Source organism: Engystomops pustulosus, chromosome 1 (genome assembly GCF_040894005.1).
Source record: "Engystomops pustulosus chromosome 1, aEngPut4.maternal, whole genome shotgun sequence".
NCBI classification, from domain to species: domain Eukaryota; kingdom Metazoa; phylum Chordata; class Amphibia; order Anura; family Leptodactylidae; genus Engystomops; species Engystomops pustulosus.
Window position 1 is genome coordinate 44,161,170 of NC_092411.1, and position 23,159 is coordinate 44,184,328.

General features: G+C 41.9%; 1 protein-coding gene across 4 annotated transcripts; it reads right to left on the minus strand.

Moving 5' to 3' along the window:
- Positions 1–526: 526 nt before the first annotated feature.
- TMEM161B (transmembrane protein 161B) lies at positions 527–22,850 on the minus strand. 4 transcript variants are annotated; one of them, XM_072139437.1, is made up of 13 exons: positions 22,832–22,850; positions 19,880–19,953; positions 12,420–12,523; positions 11,989–12,075; positions 11,208–11,305; positions 9,659–9,815; positions 9,295–9,446; positions 7,764–7,824; positions 7,063–7,203; positions 6,454–6,567; positions 4,612–4,786; positions 4,264–4,360; positions 527–3,316 (listed from the first exon to the last, which is right to left on the minus strand). In XM_072139437.1, exons 2-13 carry the CDS (start codon positions 19,880–19,882, stop codon positions 3,048–3,050), a joined length of 1,458 nt encoding a protein of 485 aa, XP_071995538.1. In that variant the 5' UTR covers positions 19,883–19,953; positions 22,832–22,850; the 3' UTR covers positions 527–3,047. The 4 variants fall into 4 exon arrangements, with proteins under 4 accessions (XP_071995538.1, XP_071995535.1, XP_071995536.1 ...); XM_072139434.1 differs by lacking the exon at positions 22,832–22,850 and adding an exon at positions 22,607–22,794; XM_072139435.1 differs by lacking the exon at positions 22,832–22,850 and adding an exon at positions 22,590–22,794.
- Between the last annotated feature and the right edge of the window lie 309 nt (positions 22,851–23,159).

Genomic DNA, 23,159 nt, shown 5'->3' on the forward strand with positions numbered 1-23,159 from the left:
GAGCGCATATGTTGTGCGGCAGTAGGGAGGATCCGGTGAGGTCACTGTCCATATTAGGTGAAACGCGTAGTGTGAACCCAGCCTTACTCAGATGTTGCCAATAAACGGATGAGCAGCTTTCGATGACTTCATCATATGGGCCAAACTGTATAAAATCCTTATAATCTTAATGTATGTTAACATTTGATTTTGTAGAAAGTAATTAAAATATCTTAAATAATTCTCTCTCTCTCATCATTCTGGCATTTGGTAACTATAAAAATTTTTGGTAATCCTAATTGACCTATACGGAAAAGGTTTATTCTGACTTCATGTCAGATAGTGAGAAAAACATTCATATCTGTCTTTTTATATAGTGTATGTAAACTTTTGGTTTCATCTGTATTTCTGCTCCGACTTACCTGCTATCAGTTGGAATCAACAGATAAAAAAATGTGTGTGCAGGGAGACTCATTATTGCACTTGACCACAATGTCTTAACAAGAATGGGATCAGGGTGGCGAATGAGTATTCAGAAAATTCTGTTTATTCACATAGTTTGCTCTGAACGCTACTTTCAGTGGAATATCCACTTAGCAGTCAGGATTAAACATACTTGGGCTCCATTAACTTCACACTTTAACACAAATACGCTGCTTCCGTCCATATAATACCAGACCCAAACTTTAATGGTCCCCAAACAAAAGAATTATTAAATTGTACGACCCAACTTTAACCAATTGTTATAAATATGTGTCATTCAAATCATCCATGTAATGCATAGAATTGTAACATTTGTCAGCGACATGCATGCAACACACAACACGTTTACTTCAGTATGACAGTCACTCCATTTTTTGCCTAAAAACATTTTGAACGCATTTTCCATGAGGATTATTATTTCATCTTCTTACAAAAACTATTCAAATTGTATCTCATGTGAAATTCAGAATCTAACTTAATCATATTAAAAAACAACAACAAAAAAAAAATTTCCACTTCGGAAGCCCTTTCCACCGAACGTCCCTTACACCAGTCGTCACAAGGTCAAGTGACAAATCCTAAAAATTTTTCTTTGGCAGCCCAAGACGATGATAACGTGTTTAGGGTATTCTGATTCCAAGTATCTCAGCAGACAACAAACTTCAGAAGACACTGTGACATTCTATAGGACGTTAGCGGAATTTACAAGGATTTTTAAGGATTGTCCATTTATATTCCCTGGGCTGGGAAGAAAATAGCAAGCAGAACTGGAAGAAAACACTTAAATCTAGAATTTATAAATTATTTAAAATGTCTTTCTTTTAAATGATTGCATATAAATACATTTGATCTGTAATATATATTTATATAGGTTTACAGTTGTGCGTAAACAGTTGACATCAAAGGGAATCTGTTGGCGATTTTGACCCTACAAACAAAGTACTGACCAGGAGACCAGTGTTACCATGAGTATGTAAAAAACAAAACAAAAAAAACCCCCAAAACATACTATTACTCATAGATCCGGGTATCATGGCTGTAGTATTCCTCAAAAATGTGTTATACATGGCCTCCTTCCTTCTAAAATAAGCTAATGAACCCCCACCCATGCTGCAGATTCACAGGCTATTACAATGAGCAGAACATCAGTATCGCCCAACCCACTGCCTGTGTAATCTAGCAGCCGAAGGAAGTGCAGGAGGAGAGGAAACCAGCTCCGCTCATTGTAACAGCCCATGAAGCTACACCACAGAGAGGCTCTGGACTTCATCGGGATCATAAGAATAATTATAAAAGATGATTTTAGAAGGCAGGAGGCTATGGATAACAAATATAAGAAGATTACCACAGTCACAGTGTGTGGCTCTATCAGTAAGTGTCTCTGGTTTGCCATGCTCGATTTTGATGGTAGATTTCCTTGTCAGTGTAAGTAAGTGGTCAGATTTAAAAGTTACCTAGCACATTGTGAGGCTGCTCAAACCAATGGTCACAAAATCCTGACCTGCTATGGCCGAGGTGAGACTGTAAATTGAGGGCTGCACAAAGACTAGTACAATTCAGCATTTGGGACTGTAGCATAATGTAGTCTTTATTCTCGCAGGTATAACTAATCTGCTGTTCACGCCACTAAACTATCAGCGTTGCCAGTTTTGCTGGGTCAATACAACTGACAGGTTCCCTTTAAACCCCTTAAATAGGAATCCACAAATAAATAAAGTTGGAGAACACTTGGAATACACCCTTCCTGCAAACAAATATAATCACTTAAAAAACACAAAGCAAACAATATACATCGGACACAACAATCTCTCTATTCCGTGTGACATTAAGATTGAGCTTTAGTAGAAATCATACATCTATTTTGTAGACATAACCACCACCCACCTCACCCATACAGATACACACAGCCCTACGTCTGTCAGTACTAGCACCTACACTTGTTCAGTGTTTACGTGGTCAATGACTGAAGGACGATTGTATACAACAGGGTAAGATTTTGTTTACGCGCCTGTCATAGAAAAGTCACCGGATACCACACAGTTGTTCACATAGATTTACTGTAATATACAGTAGCAATACATTCTGTCCTGCTGGAACTTGTGTCACTAAAAATGGACAGAGCCAGCAGAAATAAGTTAGTCATCTTCAAGCCTCAACTTTCTTCGTATAGCTCAGATCTCCACAGAAAGAAGCAGGAGAGAAATTCTCGTACGCTCCGTTGAGATTCCGTCCGTGTTCGTCGGGGAAAAAAAAACACTAAGAGTAATGTGAGTGTAATACCAGCTAATCGACGATGACTAGGTTATCTTACATCAGTCCAATTTTTGTTATAAAATGCAAAAAAAAAAAAATTGACAAAACAAAAAAAACTAACTTCTAGGTAAGTGAATCAGCAGTTAAGTAGTCTTCGTCCTCTGAGGTAATGAAGATTAAGCTCACGACAGTGATCTGATACAATATTCACCCTGAGAATACAGAGGAAACATTGATACAAGACATGACGCTGGCCATGTGCCCTCACCAGCGCAGCTTCTTGTCTTATACTTGGTCCTTATAGTAGAAAAAAAAACCCATCAAGGACTGGATCATGCCACTATTAAATACTGATGATAAAACAAACCAAAGAGGCTTGTAGAGAAAAGGCAGGCGGCGATCCACCAGGTCAGGAAGGATAACAGTCCCCGGAAGAGGAGAGGAGTAAAAATGTTCTTCAACCCCCCCAGTGCCATGGTAATTTGCGTTACTGTTGCCTTCATTTTTTCTTCAGGACACGGAGCTTCAGTGAAAGCGGGACTTGTTCCCTGTGTTGCGTCTAGTACAGGGTTTTCTTCATAAACGCCCCAAGAATGGTTACCTAAAAGTAAAGATTAAAAATAAGTTAAAGGGGTTGTCCACTTTCAGACAATATTGAATATGGTTTGTGTAATGAAGAGTTATACAATATTCAAATGTACTTTCTGTATCAGTTCCTCGTGGTTTTTTAGATCTCTCTTACTTCCCATGGATAAAAAAAAAAAAAAGATCCCTGATCATGTGATGTCACAAAGAAGCACGACTCGTTTAATCACACAGCTGATTACTCATTGTGAAACTGACAAGCCGTTTGACATCACATGACCAGCAATATAACGAGTCATGCACCTGTGTGAAATTACATGGCCACCGATAAAACAAGCAGTGCACCTGTGTCACATCATATGACGAGCCATATAACGAATTGTGCACCTGTGTAACATCACATGACCAGCGACATAACGAGCAGTGTAGTTGTGAGACATCACATGACCAGGGATGTAACGAGCCGTGCACTTATGTGACATCACATGACCATGGACCAGTCCTTATCCACAGGAAGTAGAAAATTAAGCTTTCTATTGAATGACAGCAAGCAGAGATCTGAGGAACAGATACATATATGTGAAAGCTTTAAAACTTTTTATTACTCTAACAATATCAATTTTGTGGACAGCGCATTAAAGTAGAAACAGGTATTCCAGGAACATTAATTGATCCCCTATCCTTAAGGAACCCCGATGATTCATCTGATCTTCACAGTGTAACAAATGTTGAATAGTGGCTGTGCTTGTTAGTGCTCACTTGAAATGAACTAAACTGCAGACAGATCACATAACAGACGGATGTAATGTCACAGCAGATCGGCGGGGATGCCAAGTGTCTGCTACGGATAAGGATAGGTGATCAAAGATAAGTCCTGGAATACTCCATAAAAGGTTTTAACACAGACAAAACCACATTTCTTGGTGCATTTATTGTGGAAGAAGAATTTAACTTTAAGCCTACCTAGTGTCTTCAGGAGAAGGGTCGTGTGCAGCAGCATCACCAGAGGAGCCACATACTGGAGTGCAATGACACACAGGTAATAAAACACTCGAGCCACCTGAAAACAAGACAGAATCCATCAGAGTAATGCCGTATGAGCAATAGAAAATACGCCCCTGCCAACTAAAGCATTGCACCTGAAAGGATATTTATTAAAGTAGTAAGGGACCCCGGATAAAAACCAAAAAAAAGAAACCCATACTAACAGCGGGAAACAACATACAATCCATCGGTCTTCACTTGTAGTTAAGAGTTACCATTAAATTACAATAAAATCCAACTAGTAAAGGGGAAGACCTACACGCTTACCATTTTCTGTAGCTCCATAGTACTTATCCTCCCGGCTTCTTTCTTCATCTGATCCACACACTTCTGGGCCAAGTTTAAGTAAGCCTGCAGATGATACCTCATCATTATTAACCTCAACCCACACAGGAAAATGATGATCCACAGACGAAGTGTATCAAAGGCCTCCTCCGTCATTCTGCCAGCAGAGAAAAAGTCCAAAATTAATGAAGAAGACAAAAAAAAAAAAAAATTCTAAAGAACCTTGGCCTAGGACAGTGGTGGCGAACCTATGGCACGGGTGCCAGAGGTGGCACCCAGAGCCCTTTCTGTGGGCACCCAAGCCCTCACCCCAACACAAAATTTGCCAGATACGACTCAAGGCATTCCCCTGTGATCCAGTACAGCCCAGGACGTGCCATGCTCAGCACTATTTAAAGCAACATCCTTGGCTGCCAGGACTACAGGAGGAGCCATAAGGTGTGAATAGAGATGGATAGTCATTTGAGCTCCTGCTCTGGGTCCCCTGATTCTTCCTCTTCAGGGGACCCTGGGGGGGGGGGGAGCTACAATCCAAATTTCTCCATCTTTCTATTGTATTGGTGAACACAGGACACTGATACGTTTAAAACCTGTGATACAGCAGGAATCAATAAGTTACTGCTTTAATTGTCATGTTGGCACTTTGCGGGATACAAGTGGGTTTTGGTTGTAACTTGGGCACTCTGACCCCAAAACGTTCGCCATCACTGGCCTAGGACATTCTATAAAGGTCTTATTGGTTGTATTCACTAATACAGAGATTTGTAAAGCACTACGGAATTTGATGGCGCTATATAAATAAAGATTATTATTACAGTCATTCTCCGGGTTACGTACAAGATGGGTTCTATAGGTTTGTTCTTAAGTTAAATTTGTATGCAAGTCGAAATTGTAGATCCAGAGAAAAACATTTTTTTGCCTCAGTGACCATTGGAGTTTTAAAATTTTGTGTTCTAATGGGACCAAGGATTATCAATAATCCTTCATTACAGACACCTCACAGCTGATTCCAGAGAGCTTCACCAGAGGTCACAGTGGGGAGAGGGGTCTATCTTTAACTAGCGGTCGTCTGTAAGTCGGGTGTTCTTAAGTAGGGGACCACCCGTATTATTATTATACATAGAAAAAGTGACAAGTCCTGAGCTTGGCCTGTGGGTCCAGCTATAAAGGACAGGAGAAGGGGAAATTTTTATTTTGCCTACTTGAACATCAAATATCAAAGTATAAAAGTAAAGTATTTTAGGTCTTTATTCAACCCTTTACTGTATTATTTATTGTTAACCCTTGAATCTCCCTTGTCTCTATTTGGCATATATTATAAGGCCAAATGTATATTTATGTTTCCAAACTCTTTCTCTTTTGGCTTAAAGGGGATACGAGCAATAAGGTGTTGGGTTCTTCTGATATTTGGATTTTAATGTTTAATTATCAAATGTATAAATGTTATTTGTCTACACATGTAACTTACTCTTACTGGGAGGAGGAGGGGGTAGACCACTGTTACACCAATAGGAACAAGGGTCTGGAAGTACTTCATGTGAATGAAGCAGTGGTGTGATACTCACCACTATAGTCACTTCTTTGGGGCTGCCAATTCAGCAACTCCATGGAAGTTAATTGGAGCAGTAGTCACAAATGTCTAACATGGGCAGACCCCTACTCCTGTGATTTCTAGGAGCTACCAACGTCAGCCTCCCACAGTATCAGAAACGTATTATATATCCTGTGGCACAACACTTAATGGTTTCAGTCCCCACCCCCAATACAAGTGTTAAGGTATTCATCTGTATTAGGACGTATGCGATGCACTCAGATTACACTTACAGGGGTACACTATCCTTTCCCAGGGGTGGATTCATAATGTAATCCTTGGTTATGGGTTTCACCCACAGCAGCATCATCAAAAGAGGTGATAAAAAATTAATGTGAAGCAAAAACCTGCAATGAAAGGAAGCAAATGGTATGAATTATAGTAATAATATTTTAAGATGAATGTTCTAGCTGTAAAAAACGTATAAGATTAATGACAAACAAAGGGAAAGGGATTTCCAAGCTTGATTGTCTCACCATTAATGAGAATGGGGGTCCCATGGACTTTTATATGGATCAGCATTTGTTTGTGCCCAACAATACAGTCTGTGGGCTTATTCACACGACTCTATTGGGGGCCCGTGATCTGGCTGTATAATTTTTGGCCAGATAACATGCTCATTGAGGTCTATGGCACCCGATCACTCGTTTGTATGGAGGGGGAAGGGTTCACCCCACCTCCTGGCTGTGCAGCCGGGTAACAAACGGACGTCCTAATGTGGCCTATGGGACGGGTACATATGAAATATCAACATCATGGAGAGTACAACTGAACAAAGATCCAACACTCCATCACAGGCACATGCAGATTCTGATAGATTAAGGCAACCAGGTGTTTCTTACTGTGTCATGGTTTCCCTTGTTTGATTGAGGGCATCGAGGTGCATCTGCGCCAAACGTAGGCCCGGGAATGTAAGGAAAGCTCCAATGAGAGAACACAGTACCGCCAGGAAAAACTTAAAAGTAAGCTTGGATACAGGACCTCTGTGAAAAGAGAAGAATCATAAAAAAATATATACATACGTTGGTCTGTATAGTACAGAGAAAACGGATACATTTCATATATCACCTCAATCTGCTGTATACAAAATAAGAATAGGGAGCCACAGCAAGGAAAATTTATTTATATTTTTTCCCTCTGAAATCCTCTACCAGCAGTTGGACCTCCACCGATCACAAAATCCAGGGTCCATCTAATTGATGGAGCAATAGGTGAATTCAATACTAATGGAGTGTCTGAAATTGCAGAGGACCAATCAGCTATCCCATAGGCAGTGAATGAGAGTGCTGGACAAGTCAATATCTGACATTGGGGGACATGCTTCTTTTTGCAAGTTTTTTTAAGGACTTTTTAGGTGCATTTTTTTGTGACTATGCCAAGATCCTATGAAGTTAGCTGGTTGGGTCTTTTGCATTGTTACTAAATGTATCTTTCCAAGACAGATGTTTTATTAGTTTTGTGACTTTTTAGGTACCACATGCTTCGTTCCGTACATGCACCAAAAAAGTTGCAAAAAAGTCACTTCAACCCTGGAAGTACTTACTGAGACTCCAAGCCTTGTTTCTGAAGAAATTTCACAGCACTTTCGGAGAAATTTGAGAACCCTAAAATATAAAATGTTAAAAATCAGATTTAAAAAAGCATTGTTTACACTGCACTCATTCCTAACTTGGTGACATTTCCATACATCAGAAGAAAACATCATGAAAAAACCTTTATAAACCCAATCTCTTACTCACCCCCTACTCAAAGTCCACAAAGCTGTAACCTAGGCTGATATTGTAAGGATCCTGACATACATCATAGTAGTTTTGCCTGATAAAAGCCATAAACAAATCTTGGGCGGGAATTGGAGCTTTTACGTGTACTTGCCACTGTGGCTCATAAAAACACAATTATGACCCGTTTTAATAGACAATGGGGCAAATTTATCTAATTGATCATGGCAACTAATCAGAATTCAGTTTATAAAATTAAAACTAAGCTCTAATTGGTTACAATAAGCAACTAGCAAGGTTTTGCTCACAGACAGAGTTTTGATAAATGAAGCCAAATATTCTCAATGACCCCAGAAAATGATTCAAGGTACAGCCACAGACAGAGGTGTCAGAAGCTACTCTTTGCCTCCAGTATCTAAAAAGTGACTCATCTCAGCAAAAAGTGACTCTTTTTGGCTTATTTGCATATAACATTGGAAGCGATTTTTTTTTATATTGGTAAACGAGAGGGAACTATAAAAGAGGGAACTATAGAAAGGACATACCCTACCCTGCTGCTAACTGTTTAATGGTGTGAAAAAGCTGAAAGGGAACCTGTCAGCAGAAGTTAAAGGGGTTATCCGGGTTTAAAAATTATTTTATGGCCGGGCTGGGGAGGGCTATTTAAACATAATAAACATGTACTTACCTCCTCCGGTGCTGCCGATGTCCCGCGCCGCAGCCCGTCTTCTCCGTGCACCGGTTTCAGTACAAGGGCGTACAGGGCCGGCCGGAAGCTCCCATGCGCACCATCTCCCAGCGCTTACAACGCTGAGAGATAGGGACGGATGGGAGGAGCCGTCCACATCGCGGACCGGAAGCTCCCTGTGCGCGGCTTCCGTGCCCCTGTTTGTTTACAGGGGCACGGATCGAAGTGACCGCGGGGCGGGACATCAGCGGCGCCGGAGGAGGTAAGTACATGTTTATTATGTTTAACTAGCCCTCCCCAGCCCAGCCATAAAAATTTTTTAAAACCCGGATAACCCCTTTAAGATACTGGTGGTAATTCTATAGATCATCAACCAGAATAACACTGTCCCTTTAATGGTCCAGTGTGATTGTATCAACTTTAAAGTGATATAAAGAATGAGCTTGAGCTGTCCGCCCATGTGACATTGTGATGTTTTACAACTACATTACATATCAATTTGATTGGATGATAATGGGCAATAAAAGGAACGTGATCTGGAAGGTTTTCATCTACTTGATACTTCACTTGTAGTAGATGACTTCTGCTGCATCACAGAATATTGTTGACATTTGTAAATATAGAATATATATTCCGGAAACATTTACAGTTCCACAGGAATATCTCACCAGACTCTAGTCCGAACTCCAAGTAGTTTTCCGTCACGATAAGAATGGCCATGGCTTTGACGAAGAAAAAGAACCCGAAGGTGACACAGACAGATCTCTCCCCGCCGTCTTCAACTTTAAAGTAATGGGTTGTCAGAGAGAAGAGCACCTTGCTGGACACGAGCAGTCAAGGAAAGAGATTTAATACTGAAGATATAAGCTGCCCCCATTGCAGTGTGGAGGGGTGTATCTGCTACTGACACCAATACAACATGATGCCCCGGGGTATAATAACATGGGATACGCACAAGTATTGCACTCTTTACTATAATAAATATTAACCTATAAACTAATGTTATCACAATTATTGGCTAATAAAGGATACACGGCGAAGGCCAGAACCAGCATGCACCACACTATACTGATATTCATCTCCTGCGATGAATCCACTAGGCTGCCGTAAGCCTCCGTTATCAGATAGACGATAGTAGCTGCAACAGTGAAGTCCACCAGCCACTGATATTCTGGGAAATAATGGAGTGCTGAGAGAGAAGAAAGCCTTAGTTAGTATAATACACACAATCACGCAATGGCACATATGCCATCTCCCGCGTACAGTCATGGCCATAAGTTTTGAGAATGTCACAAATATTATATTTTCACATCATCTGTTGCCCTCTGGTTTTTATGTGTGTTTGTCAGATGTTTTTATCACATACAGAAATACAAGTGCAGTCATAATATGAGTAACAAAAGCTTCTTTGCTGCCCTCCTTGACACCAGGCCTTGCTTCAAGAGTCTCTGCAGTGTCACAGTGCGTGCAGATGCACTCACACCTGGCTGCTGCCATTCCTGAGCAAGCTCTGCACTGCTGGTAGCCCGATCCCGAAGATGAAAAACACTTTTAAGAGACGGTCCTGGTGCTTGCTGGTCCTTCTTGGGTGCCCTGGAGCCTTTTTGGCAACAATGGAACCTCTCTCGTTGAATTCCTTGATGATGCGATAGATTGTTAGCTGCGATACTCTTCCCTGTTAGGCCAGTTTTGTGCAGTGCAATGATGACTGCACGTGTTTCTTTAGCGATAACCATGGTTAACAGAAGAGATGCAATGATGCCAAGCACCAGCCTCCTTTGTCCAGTGGTGTGATTCTTACTTATTCATGACAGATTGATCCCCGTCCCTGTCCTCATCAACACCCACACCTGTGTTACTGGAGCAATCACTGAAACCATGTTAGCTGCTCCTTTTAAGGCGCCTGCAATGAAGTTGAAATGTGTTTTGGGGGAAAAAGTTCATTTTCTAGGCAAATATTGACTTTGCAACGAATTGCTGTTAAGCTGATCACTCTTTATAACATTCTGGAGTATATGCAAATTTCCATTATAAAACCTGATGCAGTAGACTTTGTAAAAAATTAACATTTGTATCATTCTCAAAACTTTTGGCCATGACTGTAGTATAACAGCATTGTATATGGATAACATATATCTGAACTAGTGCCTGCAGATCGCTCATTTTTAATTTTCTCTTTCTGTCCAGAGCCACCCTGCCGCCTACCTTTAGCAAAGGGTGCATCAGCAGACTACGGGAGCACAGAGAAGCTCATCTGCATAAATAAAAAATTTACTCTGGAGAAAGAGTTATTCTGGGAAACTTCAAAAAGTGTCAAGCTAAAATCTGCTTCTCTTTGCTGTGCCATTTGGGAGCTGGAAGACTGCCTTCAAAATGGCTGATTTCTGGGATCTCTATAGATCGCTAGTATGAAGGAAGCAGCAATCCAAAATATATGGAGGGAGGATGGGTGCAGGAGAGGGGGCATTATAAGTAGAAATATAAGTAGGGGCCCAAAAGAGGGAGGAATTATACTTTGGGGGCGCACCAACATACATACATATAATGGTTAGATAGCCAGAGTGAGTAAAGAAAACCTCACCTAAAGTGTCCACTTCTGTAACAGTCTTTGTTTCCAAATGGAGGTCAATATCTTTGGGAATGGTAAGAGGTTTGTTCTCGATATGGCCATTATATTTTCTGCAGTAGGAAACAAACAAAATAAAGTTTACAATTGACATATGAGAAACAGAAAGTAAAATGATCATGTGGTCTATACTGTCTATCACCCTGGATGCTGTATTTTACTGTAGTCTTTTCCAATTCTATAAGGACTGTTTATGTTACTTTTGGAATCAGAGTCATATCATTGTTCCCTGTCCGGGGTCAGCCATGCCAAGCACACACAGTCCTCATGCATCTCATGCGTCACCGGGCCGGTTAATGGGAATACATTGTTACATCCGTTCAATACACTGACACATAGGTTTCTTATGCGTCATCAGGGCAAAGCAAAATACTTCAAGGTGCATAAGGCTGTCATATACTGTAGATACGTATCATGGCTTGTCTGTCAGTCTCCCCCAGCACTTACACGCCAAGTGGGTAGGGAGGGTGTGGGCACCACATCTATTATAGCTCGTGTCTGAATCATAGCACAGGCTATAGAAGAATTCTACAAGAGGGCGGAGCTAGCATAGAGTTTCTCAGGACGTGTGCTATACCAAAACACGGGGGCTGTTAGTATATCAGGCTGAACATGTGTCTGGGGAGGAGTATAACTACTGGTACATGATAAATACCCCCCACTAACTCCATCTAATAGAACAAAGGACCTTTAGATTTGCAGCGATTTGTTGTGCAATACACAGATAACACATTACCTATCTTTCTTGCTTTTTCCTTTTAGTTGTTGCTTTCCTGCCAATGTGCGTAACTCGTCTTCTGTAGGATGCTGGAACCAGTATAAGCTGCACGGTAAAATTAAGAGGTGATAGGAGGCAAAAGAAAGATGAATAAACTTGTCAGGATCTCTGCTTACTACAGGCAATAGAAACTTTTTCTAGGTAATGAAAATCTGGCCTGGGCATGTGAAATCTGGCAGGAAAATGACGTACACTACACAGTATAGTCACTGTATATGGCACCCTATGCTATGCCAATGTGAGCTAAAAAGACACATTATTAAGGTATGTGGAGGGCATGTGGAACAATGGAGACATTGTGTATGCCATAAGATTTGGCAATGTATACCCTCACCGTGAACCTATACACGTCTTTAAAGAAATGACCGCAAGCCTCAGTTTTACATTACCTGCCATTGCAAAGGAGCCATCGAGCCAAAGAGTAGTGAGGTATGATCTTTTGTAGGACACTGGCCATCACCATTGTGACAACCAGCTGCACGCCTATCACACCCTAGGGAGACAAGTGGACACAGTATGAGATGACATCACAGGCTTATATCAGGGCTATGCTATACAGCCAGGGAATAAGTAACATACACACACGCGCCAACAAGACAGGAAGGGGGAGCTGGAGGGAGGCAAGTACTTTTTTTTCCCCCAATGTCCCCCTTCTAACCCTTCCCCCCCCCCCAAAAAAAAACTATTTATATTCAATTATAGTAAATAAAATGTTGAAAATAGCCCAAATGAATATAAAAATTACATTGTTTACATCAGCTCTTCTTAGAGCACAACCAAATCTTTGAAAACTATTTCAAAAATTAAAAGAGCAGGTGATAATAAACTTTGTGATATATTTCATTACTTAAAGCAGATTTTCTGTGCATTTGTCTTCTTCTTTCACCTGTAGTGAGCAGTATATCTGAAAGACTTGAGAGAGGATAACATATAGGTAACAAGACTAATGATTAACCCTGTCCATAACTAGAAAATATCTCTCTAATAATTAAATGAAGTCTACCAATTGGAATGCAGTTAACCACACATACCTTTAGGTAGGTACATATGTGCTGAGGCAGAATGTTATCTTGTTTAGCCATAATTCAAATCCAGCAAATTCAGAGAAACCCTGCTTTTACATTTATGCTGATAATGTGCAGACACGTCACAACAAGGCACTTGGCGCTCTGCTATTATCCCAATTGTGCAGTCCTCCATCAGATACTTCAGTGCATTACACCTCCCATTCACCAATGCAGAGCAGCCAGCTGCGATGCATGGTGCACAGCCGAAGAGTTCCCGAGAACCCAGTGACGACAACAGTTATCGGAAGGGGATTGGGAGGGAGGTGTCATCTGGAGAGGGTGCATAATGGATTGTATGGCTTAACATCCTGTCTCTGTATGTCTGTACCTACCTAAAGGTATGTTTGGTTTAAAAAGCTGCATTCCAAGCAGTAGATTTCCTTTAATCCCACTGAGGATTAAAGAGACTGTCTGTAAAGAGTGAAGTAATTGGACGCTTTATCAGGTTCCTTTATCTCTCAGCTGTCAGTGGATACAGGACAGAAAGTTGATTTACACAAACTGCTTAAATAACGGAGAAAGGCAGAGGAAAAAGAAAGGCACAGGCACATATTTCTATAACACAGTGAATTACCATTATCATCGAAATTACAAAGTTGTTCCACAAATAATTACTGTGATTACTCATGAAGCAAATTGAGAGGGCGCATTCATCCATGAGACCATTGGCAAATCCTGCTGTATGTTCTGTATTTGCCTTCATCTTGTGTAAGTTTTAGTGCCTGACCATGTACTGAAATACTTTTCACATAACAAATATACACTCACCGGCCACTTTATTAGGTACACCTGTCCAACTGCTCGTTAACACTTAATTTCTAATCAGCCAATCACATGGCGGCAACTCAGTGCATTTAGGCATGTAGACACGGTCAAGACAATCTCCTGCAGTTCAAACCGAGCATCAGTATGGGGAAGAAAGGTGATTTGAGTGCCTTTGAACGTGGCATGGTTGTTGGTGCTAGAAGGGCTGGTCTGAGTATTTCAGAAACTGCTGATCTACTGGGATTTTCACGCACAACCATCTCTAGGGTTTACAGAGAATGGCCCGGAAAAGAAAAAACATCCAGTGAGCGGCAGTTCTGTGGGCGGAAATGCCTTGTTGATGCCAGAGGTCAGAGGAGAATGGGCAGACTGGTTCGAGCTGATAGAAAGGCAACAGTGACTCAAATCGCCACCCGTTACAACCAAGGTAGGCAGAAGAGCATCTCTGAACGCACAGTACATCGAACTTTGAGGCAGATGGGCTACAGCAGCAGAAGACCACACCGGGTGCCACTCCTTTCAGCTAAGAACAGGAAACTGAAGCTACAATGTGCACAAGCTCATAGAAATTAGACAGTAGAAGTAGAAAACGTTGCCTGATCTGATGAGTCTCGATTTCTGCTGCGACATTCGGATGGTAGGGTCAGAATTTGGAGTCAACAACATGAAAGCATGGATCCATCCTGCCTTGTATCAACGGTTCAGGCTGGTGGTGGTGGTGTCATGGCGTGGGGAATATTTTCTTGGCCCTCTTTGGGCCCCTTGGTACCAATTGAGTATCGTTGCAACGCCACAGCCTACCTGAGTATTGTTGCTGACCATGTCCTTCCCTTTATGACCACAATGTACCCAACATCTGATGGCTACTTTCAGCAGGATAATGTGCCATGTCATAAAGCTGGAATCATCTCAGACTGGTTTCTTGAACATGACAATGAGTTCACTGTACTCAAATGGCCTCCACAGTCACCAGATCTCAATCCAATAGAGCATCTTTGGTATGTGGTGGAACGGGAGATTCGCATCATGGATGTGCAGCCGACAAATCTGCGGCAACTGTGTGATGCCATCATGTCAATATGGACCAAAATCTCTGAGGAGCTTCCAGCACCTTGTTGTATCTATGCCACGAAGAATTGAGGCAGTTCTGAAGGCAAAAGGGGGTCCAACCCGTTACTAGCATAGTGTACCTAATAAAGTGGCCGGTGAGTTTATGTGTATACCCAGCCTGGTGGATACCACAATTTTGGTTTCTGTCTGGCCCTAAGGTCTAGGGGCTAATTCAACATCTTCTCTGAGAGAATTTGTAGGAGTGGACAGAGTGAATGGATCCTTAGAAGACACAGGAGGCCGGATTATTTTAGGATATCTATGGTTTTAAACCTTGTTTATACAAGGATTTGAATTCAACAAGAAAGTGAAAGAACCTCTGTGTATCCTGTACAACCCACAACGTGATATTTTCCATATAAGACCACCAAATTCTTACACTACTTGCAGAAAGTTTTACAGGTTTGCGCCACCTTAGTAGGTAGCAAATACATGTAGGAATAAAAGACTCAGATCTTAACTACAAAGCACAATACAGAAATAAGTAATAATGAAGAATTAAGAATTTCTGCATGTTCTTGATAAAAAAAAAATATAAATAATTATTAATATTATAATAATAAAATACAAAAATTGTGTCTGCTGCTGATCTGTTTCATTTTTGTTTAGGTGAACGGCAAGAGACATTATCTCTTGAGCTGAGGAGATGCCACCAGCAAAGCACAGCTCTATCTTGGATGGGATTGTCACCCCCCGGATTGTCCTTTATGGGTGACAAACCATTGCCATGACAATCTTCCGTATCTGCAAGACTCCAGGGCCTGTCATTCTGACAGATCTATGTCAGTAACAGACCATTACAGATCGCCTGAAAAACAGCCATATACCGCAATACCGCAGTAGTATTGCAGCATATGGTTTAAATAATCAGACCCCCTAGGGTTCAGGTACCCAGAGGGTCTGAAAATAAAGAAAAAACTCTAAAAGTTCAATTCCCTATAACTGGTTAAAAAAATGTAATTAAAATGCCTGTTCCATCAATATATAGAAATGATTATTCCTGGCAATTAACCCCGTAAAAACAAAAAATAGCATCTAAATGTCTGAATCGCCGCTTTGTTCAAAAGATACAATTTGAAAAGAGATCAAATTGTCATACAGTCCCGAAAATTGTAGCAATGAAAATATCAGCTTGTTGGCAAAAAAATGATACAAGGTTATTACAGTTCAAACATGATAAAATATAAACTTTTTTTGTAGTACAGGCGGTCCCCTACTTAAGGACACCCAACTTACAGACAACCCATAGTTACAGACAGACCCCTCTGCCAACTGTGACCTCTGGTGAAGCTCTCTGGATGCTTTACTATAGTCCCAGACTGCAATGATCAGCTGTAAGGTGTCTGTAATGAAGCTTTATTGATAATTCTTGGTCCAATTACACCAAAAATTTTGAAACTCCAATTGTCACTGGGGCAAAAGAAAAAAAATTGTCTAGAACTTCCATTATAAAATATACAGTTTCGACTTACATACAAATTCAACTTAAGAACAAACCTCCAGACCCTATCTTGTATGTAACCCGGGGACTGCCTGTACTGTAAAGATTTTCATTATTTAGTTGTAAAGACAGTGTCCATAAGAAGATAGTACTAATGTTTTGTTTTCTGTTTTACCACATTTGGAATTTTTCCTACTTCCCAGTACAGGGCATGGAATATTATATACCATCACTCGAAAGTACAATTTGGTATGCAGAAAACAAGCTCAAAAGTTTTTTTTTTTTTTTTTTTTAAAGGGGAGTGGAAAATATAGACACAAAACCGAAAAAGGGGTTAAGGTATACCATACATCCAAATTCTGCTAACTAGGCCCTCAGCAGGGGCTGCACAAATGTGCATATAAAAAAAGGAAAGAACCAACACTAAAAGGGGTTCCAACTGTGGCAATAATATAGACATAGAATTTGTAAAAAAAAAAAAAGTAAGCTTTGGGCCTAGAACCATGAAATATTGGGAAAATAGAGTTCCTGTGTGTGGTTATTGTAGGGACGTAAGGCCAGATTGGATAGGGATGATGGCACCTTACATGTATAACAAACCATCTGATATATATGGGTATCTATTAACGCTCCTCCAAAAAAATGTTGGGTTTCAACACGTCAGATCTTTTTTGTTATTTTGGAGATAAAGTGGCCGCCGGGGGGTGTGACAGGACCGCACTTCCTCTTCAGGCTCGAACTTCTGAAGAACACCTGTATATGTAAGTTATCACAAAGGGCGATTCAGAGTGCCCCTCAATGGCATGATACACGTGGTAACATCACCATTGCACAAAGCTGAGAGCGAAGAGCTCACACTTCACAGATATTTTTGTATACTGAAGCAACAAAGAAACATTATCCGAGAAGTGTGTCCTGTACAATAATGAGCGAGTGCAAACAGGGACTGATGAAGGACACGATTACTTGTATCAACACAAGGGAGGACAAGTCTATCAGCAAGGAGGAAGGTGGCAAGTACAAGGTCAGGGGAACTGCTTTACGCTACATCATCTTTGATATGCTAACAATAATGGCGGCAAATAGGAAAACCCCTCATTTTACTAGAGTTTTACACTGGAACAAACCTCATTGTCCTACAACACCTTATAACATATGGGTGGTATTTCCCAGTGCCACAACTGTTTGATCTGTAGAGATATCACAGCTATTTACAGTACAATAGAGACCACCCAGACCCCCAGGATCATCAGGGAGAGACACATTCTATGTAAATGTGGTCACTTTGTCCACATGCATCTACAGGGCGTCACATCACAAATAACCTGTTGTGTCACTTCTTTTATCACAAACAGATGTTATCAGTGTGAGAAGCAAAATTAAGGGTAAACTATACCCTGGGCTTTTTTTTTTTAAATCTTCCATAATAAACCAGGGACACTTACTCATAGACGCAGACGCTGTGACTGTGGTAATATTTCTATAATTGTTATCCATGGCCTCCTACCTTCTAAAATCAACTTTTAAAATGTTGCTTATGAGCCAAAAAGCTCCAACAGAGTCCCTCCATGTTATAGTTTCATAGACTGTTACAATGTGCAGGAGCACTTCCCCATCCCACTGTGTAGTGAGACATCCTGTGCTGCAGTAAGATTACTACAGGCTGAGGTAGGGGGGGGGGGAGTGCTGAGGGAGCAGAGGCTGCATCTAGGGGGTCTAGGACCTACTACCGCCCAGAGCCCTACTGGCTCATTAACATAACTTTAATAACTAATAATAATATATTTTAATAACTAAAACAAACTAAGTAAGATTTTAGAAGGAAGAATAACAAATATAAGAAGATTCCCACAGTCACGGTGCCTGTTGTCTATCAGAGCAAGTGTCCCTGATTTATCATGACGGATTATGATGGTAGATTTCCTTTAAGTGAAAGATGACAAGTGCCCATACACAGTAGAACTGCAGGACATGGATCCCACATAGCAGGTTTTATAGCAGGTTTTAGAAGAAATCTGATGATCATGATCAGTATTATTAAATTGTCCATAGGCTAACATGACCATGTAACCCCGATGAACATTGGCCAAATCCTTGTTTGGTTGTCCCATGTTAAAGTGAAATTGATGGCAACATAACATTCAGCTATTGCATATGACCACCATACACTAGAACATATATCTGACTGACCTTAAGACAACCCTAAAGTTACCACCCAATTTGTAGGGGCATCCCTACCCCACTAAGGCACATGGCACAGAGAAAGAAATGGGCCTTTCATCCATTCTAGCAAAGGCTCTAACTACTAAGAACATAAGCGCAACCAGGGCAATATGGTATATAACTAAGCATCAGGGATAGATAGATACAAAGTAAGCAGATAAGCTGCTGAACTGGAATTCGGATAACACAGGGTGTATGTCACAAGTTAAAGGGGTTGTACCGAAATTACTGACCACATGAGAGGCAAAAAGCATCTTATTCATGTAGTTACCAATAATCAGAGAGGTGTGTGGGGGGGGGGGTTTGTACCATGTCACCCGGTTTTGAGACAAGTAGCGTTTCGCTGCCCCATAGAGATGAATAGTGTGGAGGTGAGAATGCTTGACTCCCATTATTTCTAATCAGGAGAACACAGCTCATACGTACCACCATATCGAAAGGCTGAAGTATCCGGAGATCTACGCGCACAAGCCGTATAATAGACAGAGATTTCCTCTACCACCACCACATTTTGTGATACAATATCCCCCGTAACCAAAATAATGTAAATCAGAAATCAGCAAGCAAAGAGGGTCCATACAGGGCACAGTGGTAATACACACATCAGATACCAAGCAGAATTTCCGAAACATGTTCTTCTGAAAGTCGCCGTAGCAAATATAACCAAGCAAAAATTGAAATCCGAGGCTAAAAGATTCATCAGTGACAAGCTAATGGTTTTCTGTCCAATGCCATCTTATCAACGGTAAATCTCCTTGGGTTATTCGCCACTGAATTTTTGGCGGTCCTCGGGGTTACCCAGCCTAAGGGGCCTAGGGATGCCATCTTAAATCTATGTGGCAAGCTGTGTGTAGCGCTGCGGTATATGCTGGCGCTATATAAAATAAAGGAATTATGTCGCATTGTGACATTTTCTTTGCTTTCATCACAGAAATCTAGTTCAATACCAAACTATAGGGAAAGGTGAAAAACATATACACCCTGACACTAAGAGACTGATAGCATCGGCAACTTCCATATACATTAGATAATTCTCCAAATAAATAAAAGTTTTCCAACTATAAATGTATAACATTAAAAAATCCAACACAAGTCAAACAATCATTAACAAAGAAATAAGGCTCAGGAACGGGGTTTTACCAAATAACTGCACTGTATACACGTCACACAGACAGACATATAGAAAGTCCCACAATAAAGCTGTGTACACATTCCAGGCATTCATGAAGAGAGGGATAGTTACCATCTTTCTACTGTATACTTGTTCTTCAAGGTTCTAGAAAACGACAAACGTTGTACGGATATCATATATAGGCACTAGAAGGGAGAGAAGGTGAACGGTTAGTCACATGGACGGTTACAGGACTATCAGCACAGAGGTGAGTCCCTGAAGGGCATCTGAGGCAGGAAAGTCTGGGATGGTGAAGGCAGGAGGCTACCTGATACTGAGCACACCCCCTGCTGGGAAACAATACAAGGTGTGTGCAAGGAAACAATGGGAGGAGGGCCCAGTCCTCAGTGCAAGGTGCTCTCCTGTATAGATGGACACAGAACAGGCTTCGGACCACATTTATCAAAGTGTTTGCGCCACTTTACTGTTCAACTTTGCATAAAAAAACGTGCAAACTGCTTGTATGTGGATTTATGAAGTGTCTGCGCCAGTTTTGTGTCGCGGCTGTACTGCGTCCAACAAGACAATACTGAAGCATGAAGAAAGTGCACAAAAAAAGTGCAGGGGGGGCCACATTCATGGAGACCAGACGCCAGTTATGATGAATCTTCCGCCCCCTGCACACTCCATAGGTACATAGTACAGACCGCACTAGTACTGATGAATGTGGCCCATAGTATCATAGGACAAGAAACACTACAGAAATGAAAAAAGACTAAACCCACTACCCCCCTGCACACTCCATAACAAATTGATGCCATCACATTCGAAGACCACCCGGATCCTAATAATGGAGAGCTACAACGCAGCCCCTCCTAGGTTATTCCTGAAAAGCTTCTGTCCATAGTCACTTGAAGGGACACTCTCACCAGATATTACCCCATGAAACTTAACCCCATTACTAGGACCCTCAGTTAGGATATGAAAAAATCTCCTGTAAAGTCAAGTCATATTTTGCCTGAGATGAGTCAAGTTTAAAGGCAGCAGGGGGAGTGTTCCTTCAGACTATCATCTATCTTATCCCACTAGGCTTCTGTGATCTCCACTGGGAGTATAAGACCTTATGTATATGTCCTTATGGGGGCTCGTGAGCTGGCCCCACAATTTGGGACCAGAACAGGTGCCCATGAAGGTCTATGACACCCAGTCATGATGAGGTAAGCAAACTGGGGAAGTTGTATTAATGTCGGTCTTTTGACAGTCTAAAGGCGTCCCCCATAGATAGCGATAGGTGCGTGCAGCAATACAGTGCCGCACACGTGTGGCACCATACTACTCAGTACACGGGGAAGACATAGAACATGGCCCATCTTTCTGCGTGTGCACGGCACGGCCATTCATCTCTATGGAGAGGTGAGGCGTCACCCCTCCTCCGCTCCAGCACGCCAGACCTGTGCCCAACATACGTTTGTCAGAATTTGCCCTAAAATTGGTCTAAAATCTAAATATGGGAGGTGTCTGAAGTGACACTTTCCTGCAGCCTCTAAACTTGACTCATCTCAGACAACATATGACTTTTCTCTACTTATTTTAACAGAGATTTTATATACACAAGAGGCTGATTTTTCACAAAAGAGGGAATTCTACAAAGGACATTTCATACCTTGTCAGCAGTGTATACAGTATACGCCAGCACTGATAGTACAATATTTAGTATATTCCAGGATTGGTAGCAGTGTATACAGCACATGCCTGCAGTGGAGAGAATATATAGTATATCCCTGCACCAGTAGGAGAGTATATCCCTGCACCGGCAGGAGAGTGTATATAGCGTATCCCTGCACCGGCAGGAGAGTGTAAATAGCGTATCCCTGCACCGGCAGGAGAGTATATAGCGTATCCCTGCACCGGCAGGAGAGTATATAGCGTATCCCTGCACCGGCAGGAGAGTATATAGCGTATCCCTGCACCGGTAGGAGAGTATATAGCGTATCCCTGCACCGGTAGGAGAGTATATACTGTATCCCTGCACCGGTAGGAGAGTATATACTGTATCCCTGCACCGGTAGGAGAGTATATACTGTATCCCTGCACCGGTAGGAGTGTATATAGTGTATCCCTGCACCGGTAGGAGTGTATATAGTGTATCCCTGCACTGGTAGGAGTGTATATAGTGTATCCCTGCACTGGTAGGAGAGTATATAGTGTATCCCTGCACTGGTAGGAGAGTATATAGTGTATCCCTGCACTGGTAGGAGTGTATATAGTGTATCCCTGCACTGGTAGGAGTGTATATAGTGTATCCCTGCACTGGTAGAAGTGTATATAGTGTATCCCTGCACTGGTAGGAGAGTATATAGTATATCCCTGCACTGGTAGGAGTGTATATAGTGTATCCCTGCACTGGTAGGAGAGTATACAGTGTATCCCTGCACTGGTAGGAGTGTATATAGTGTATCCCTGCACTGGTAGGAGAGTATATAGTGTATCCCTGCACTGGTAGGAGTGTATATAGTGTATCCCTGCACTGGTAGGAGTGTATATAGTGTATCCCTGCACTGGTAGGAGAGTATATAGTATATCCCTGCACTGGTAGGAGTGTATATAGTGTATCCCTGCACTGGTAGGAGTGTATATAGTGTATCCCTGCACTGGTAGGAGAGTATATAGTATATCCCTGCACTGGTAGGAGTGTATATAGTGTATCCCTGCACTGGTAGGAGAGTATACAGTGTATCCCTGCACTGGTAGGAGAGTATATAGTGTATCACTGCACTGGTAGGACTGGTATAATATATCCCTGCACTCCCCATGCCTCCTCCTCACAGCCAGCCTCTCGCACCTGTCCCCTGTACACACCGTTCTCTCCAGTCACCGGCACCGCAGCACTCCTGGAGCTGGAGGTCATGCTAGGACCCCATCACACAGCAACATGGCGGCGCACTCGCCTCCACCGTGTGTGTGGGGCTGTGACCGGCTCTGATGGTTCTAGTACTAAATACAATGAATGGAATATGTAAGAAGCTGCAGGACATTCCGAGCACAGTCCCGCATCCATTAGCAGTAAATATTAGTGATAATTACATGCAGGCAATGCTGAGGGCAGCTCAAAACTCAGCGAAGATACTTCCTGGTGGGACCTATGTGACGTCATAACCATGTGACCAGACTGGGCGTGGTAAAGTCTTGTGTGTACAGGCGGCTCTGCTTTGGTATTTGGTAGCTGCGTCCTGACCCAGGGGAGTTTGATAAAGGAAAGAGCAGGAGTGTGAGGAGGGGGGGACATGGAGGTGCGGGCTGTGTGAGGAGGGGGACATGGAGGTGCGGGCTGTGTGAGGAGGGGGACATGGAGGCGCGGGCTGTGTGAGGAGGGGAACATGGAGGCGCGGGCTGTGTGAGGAGGGGGACATGG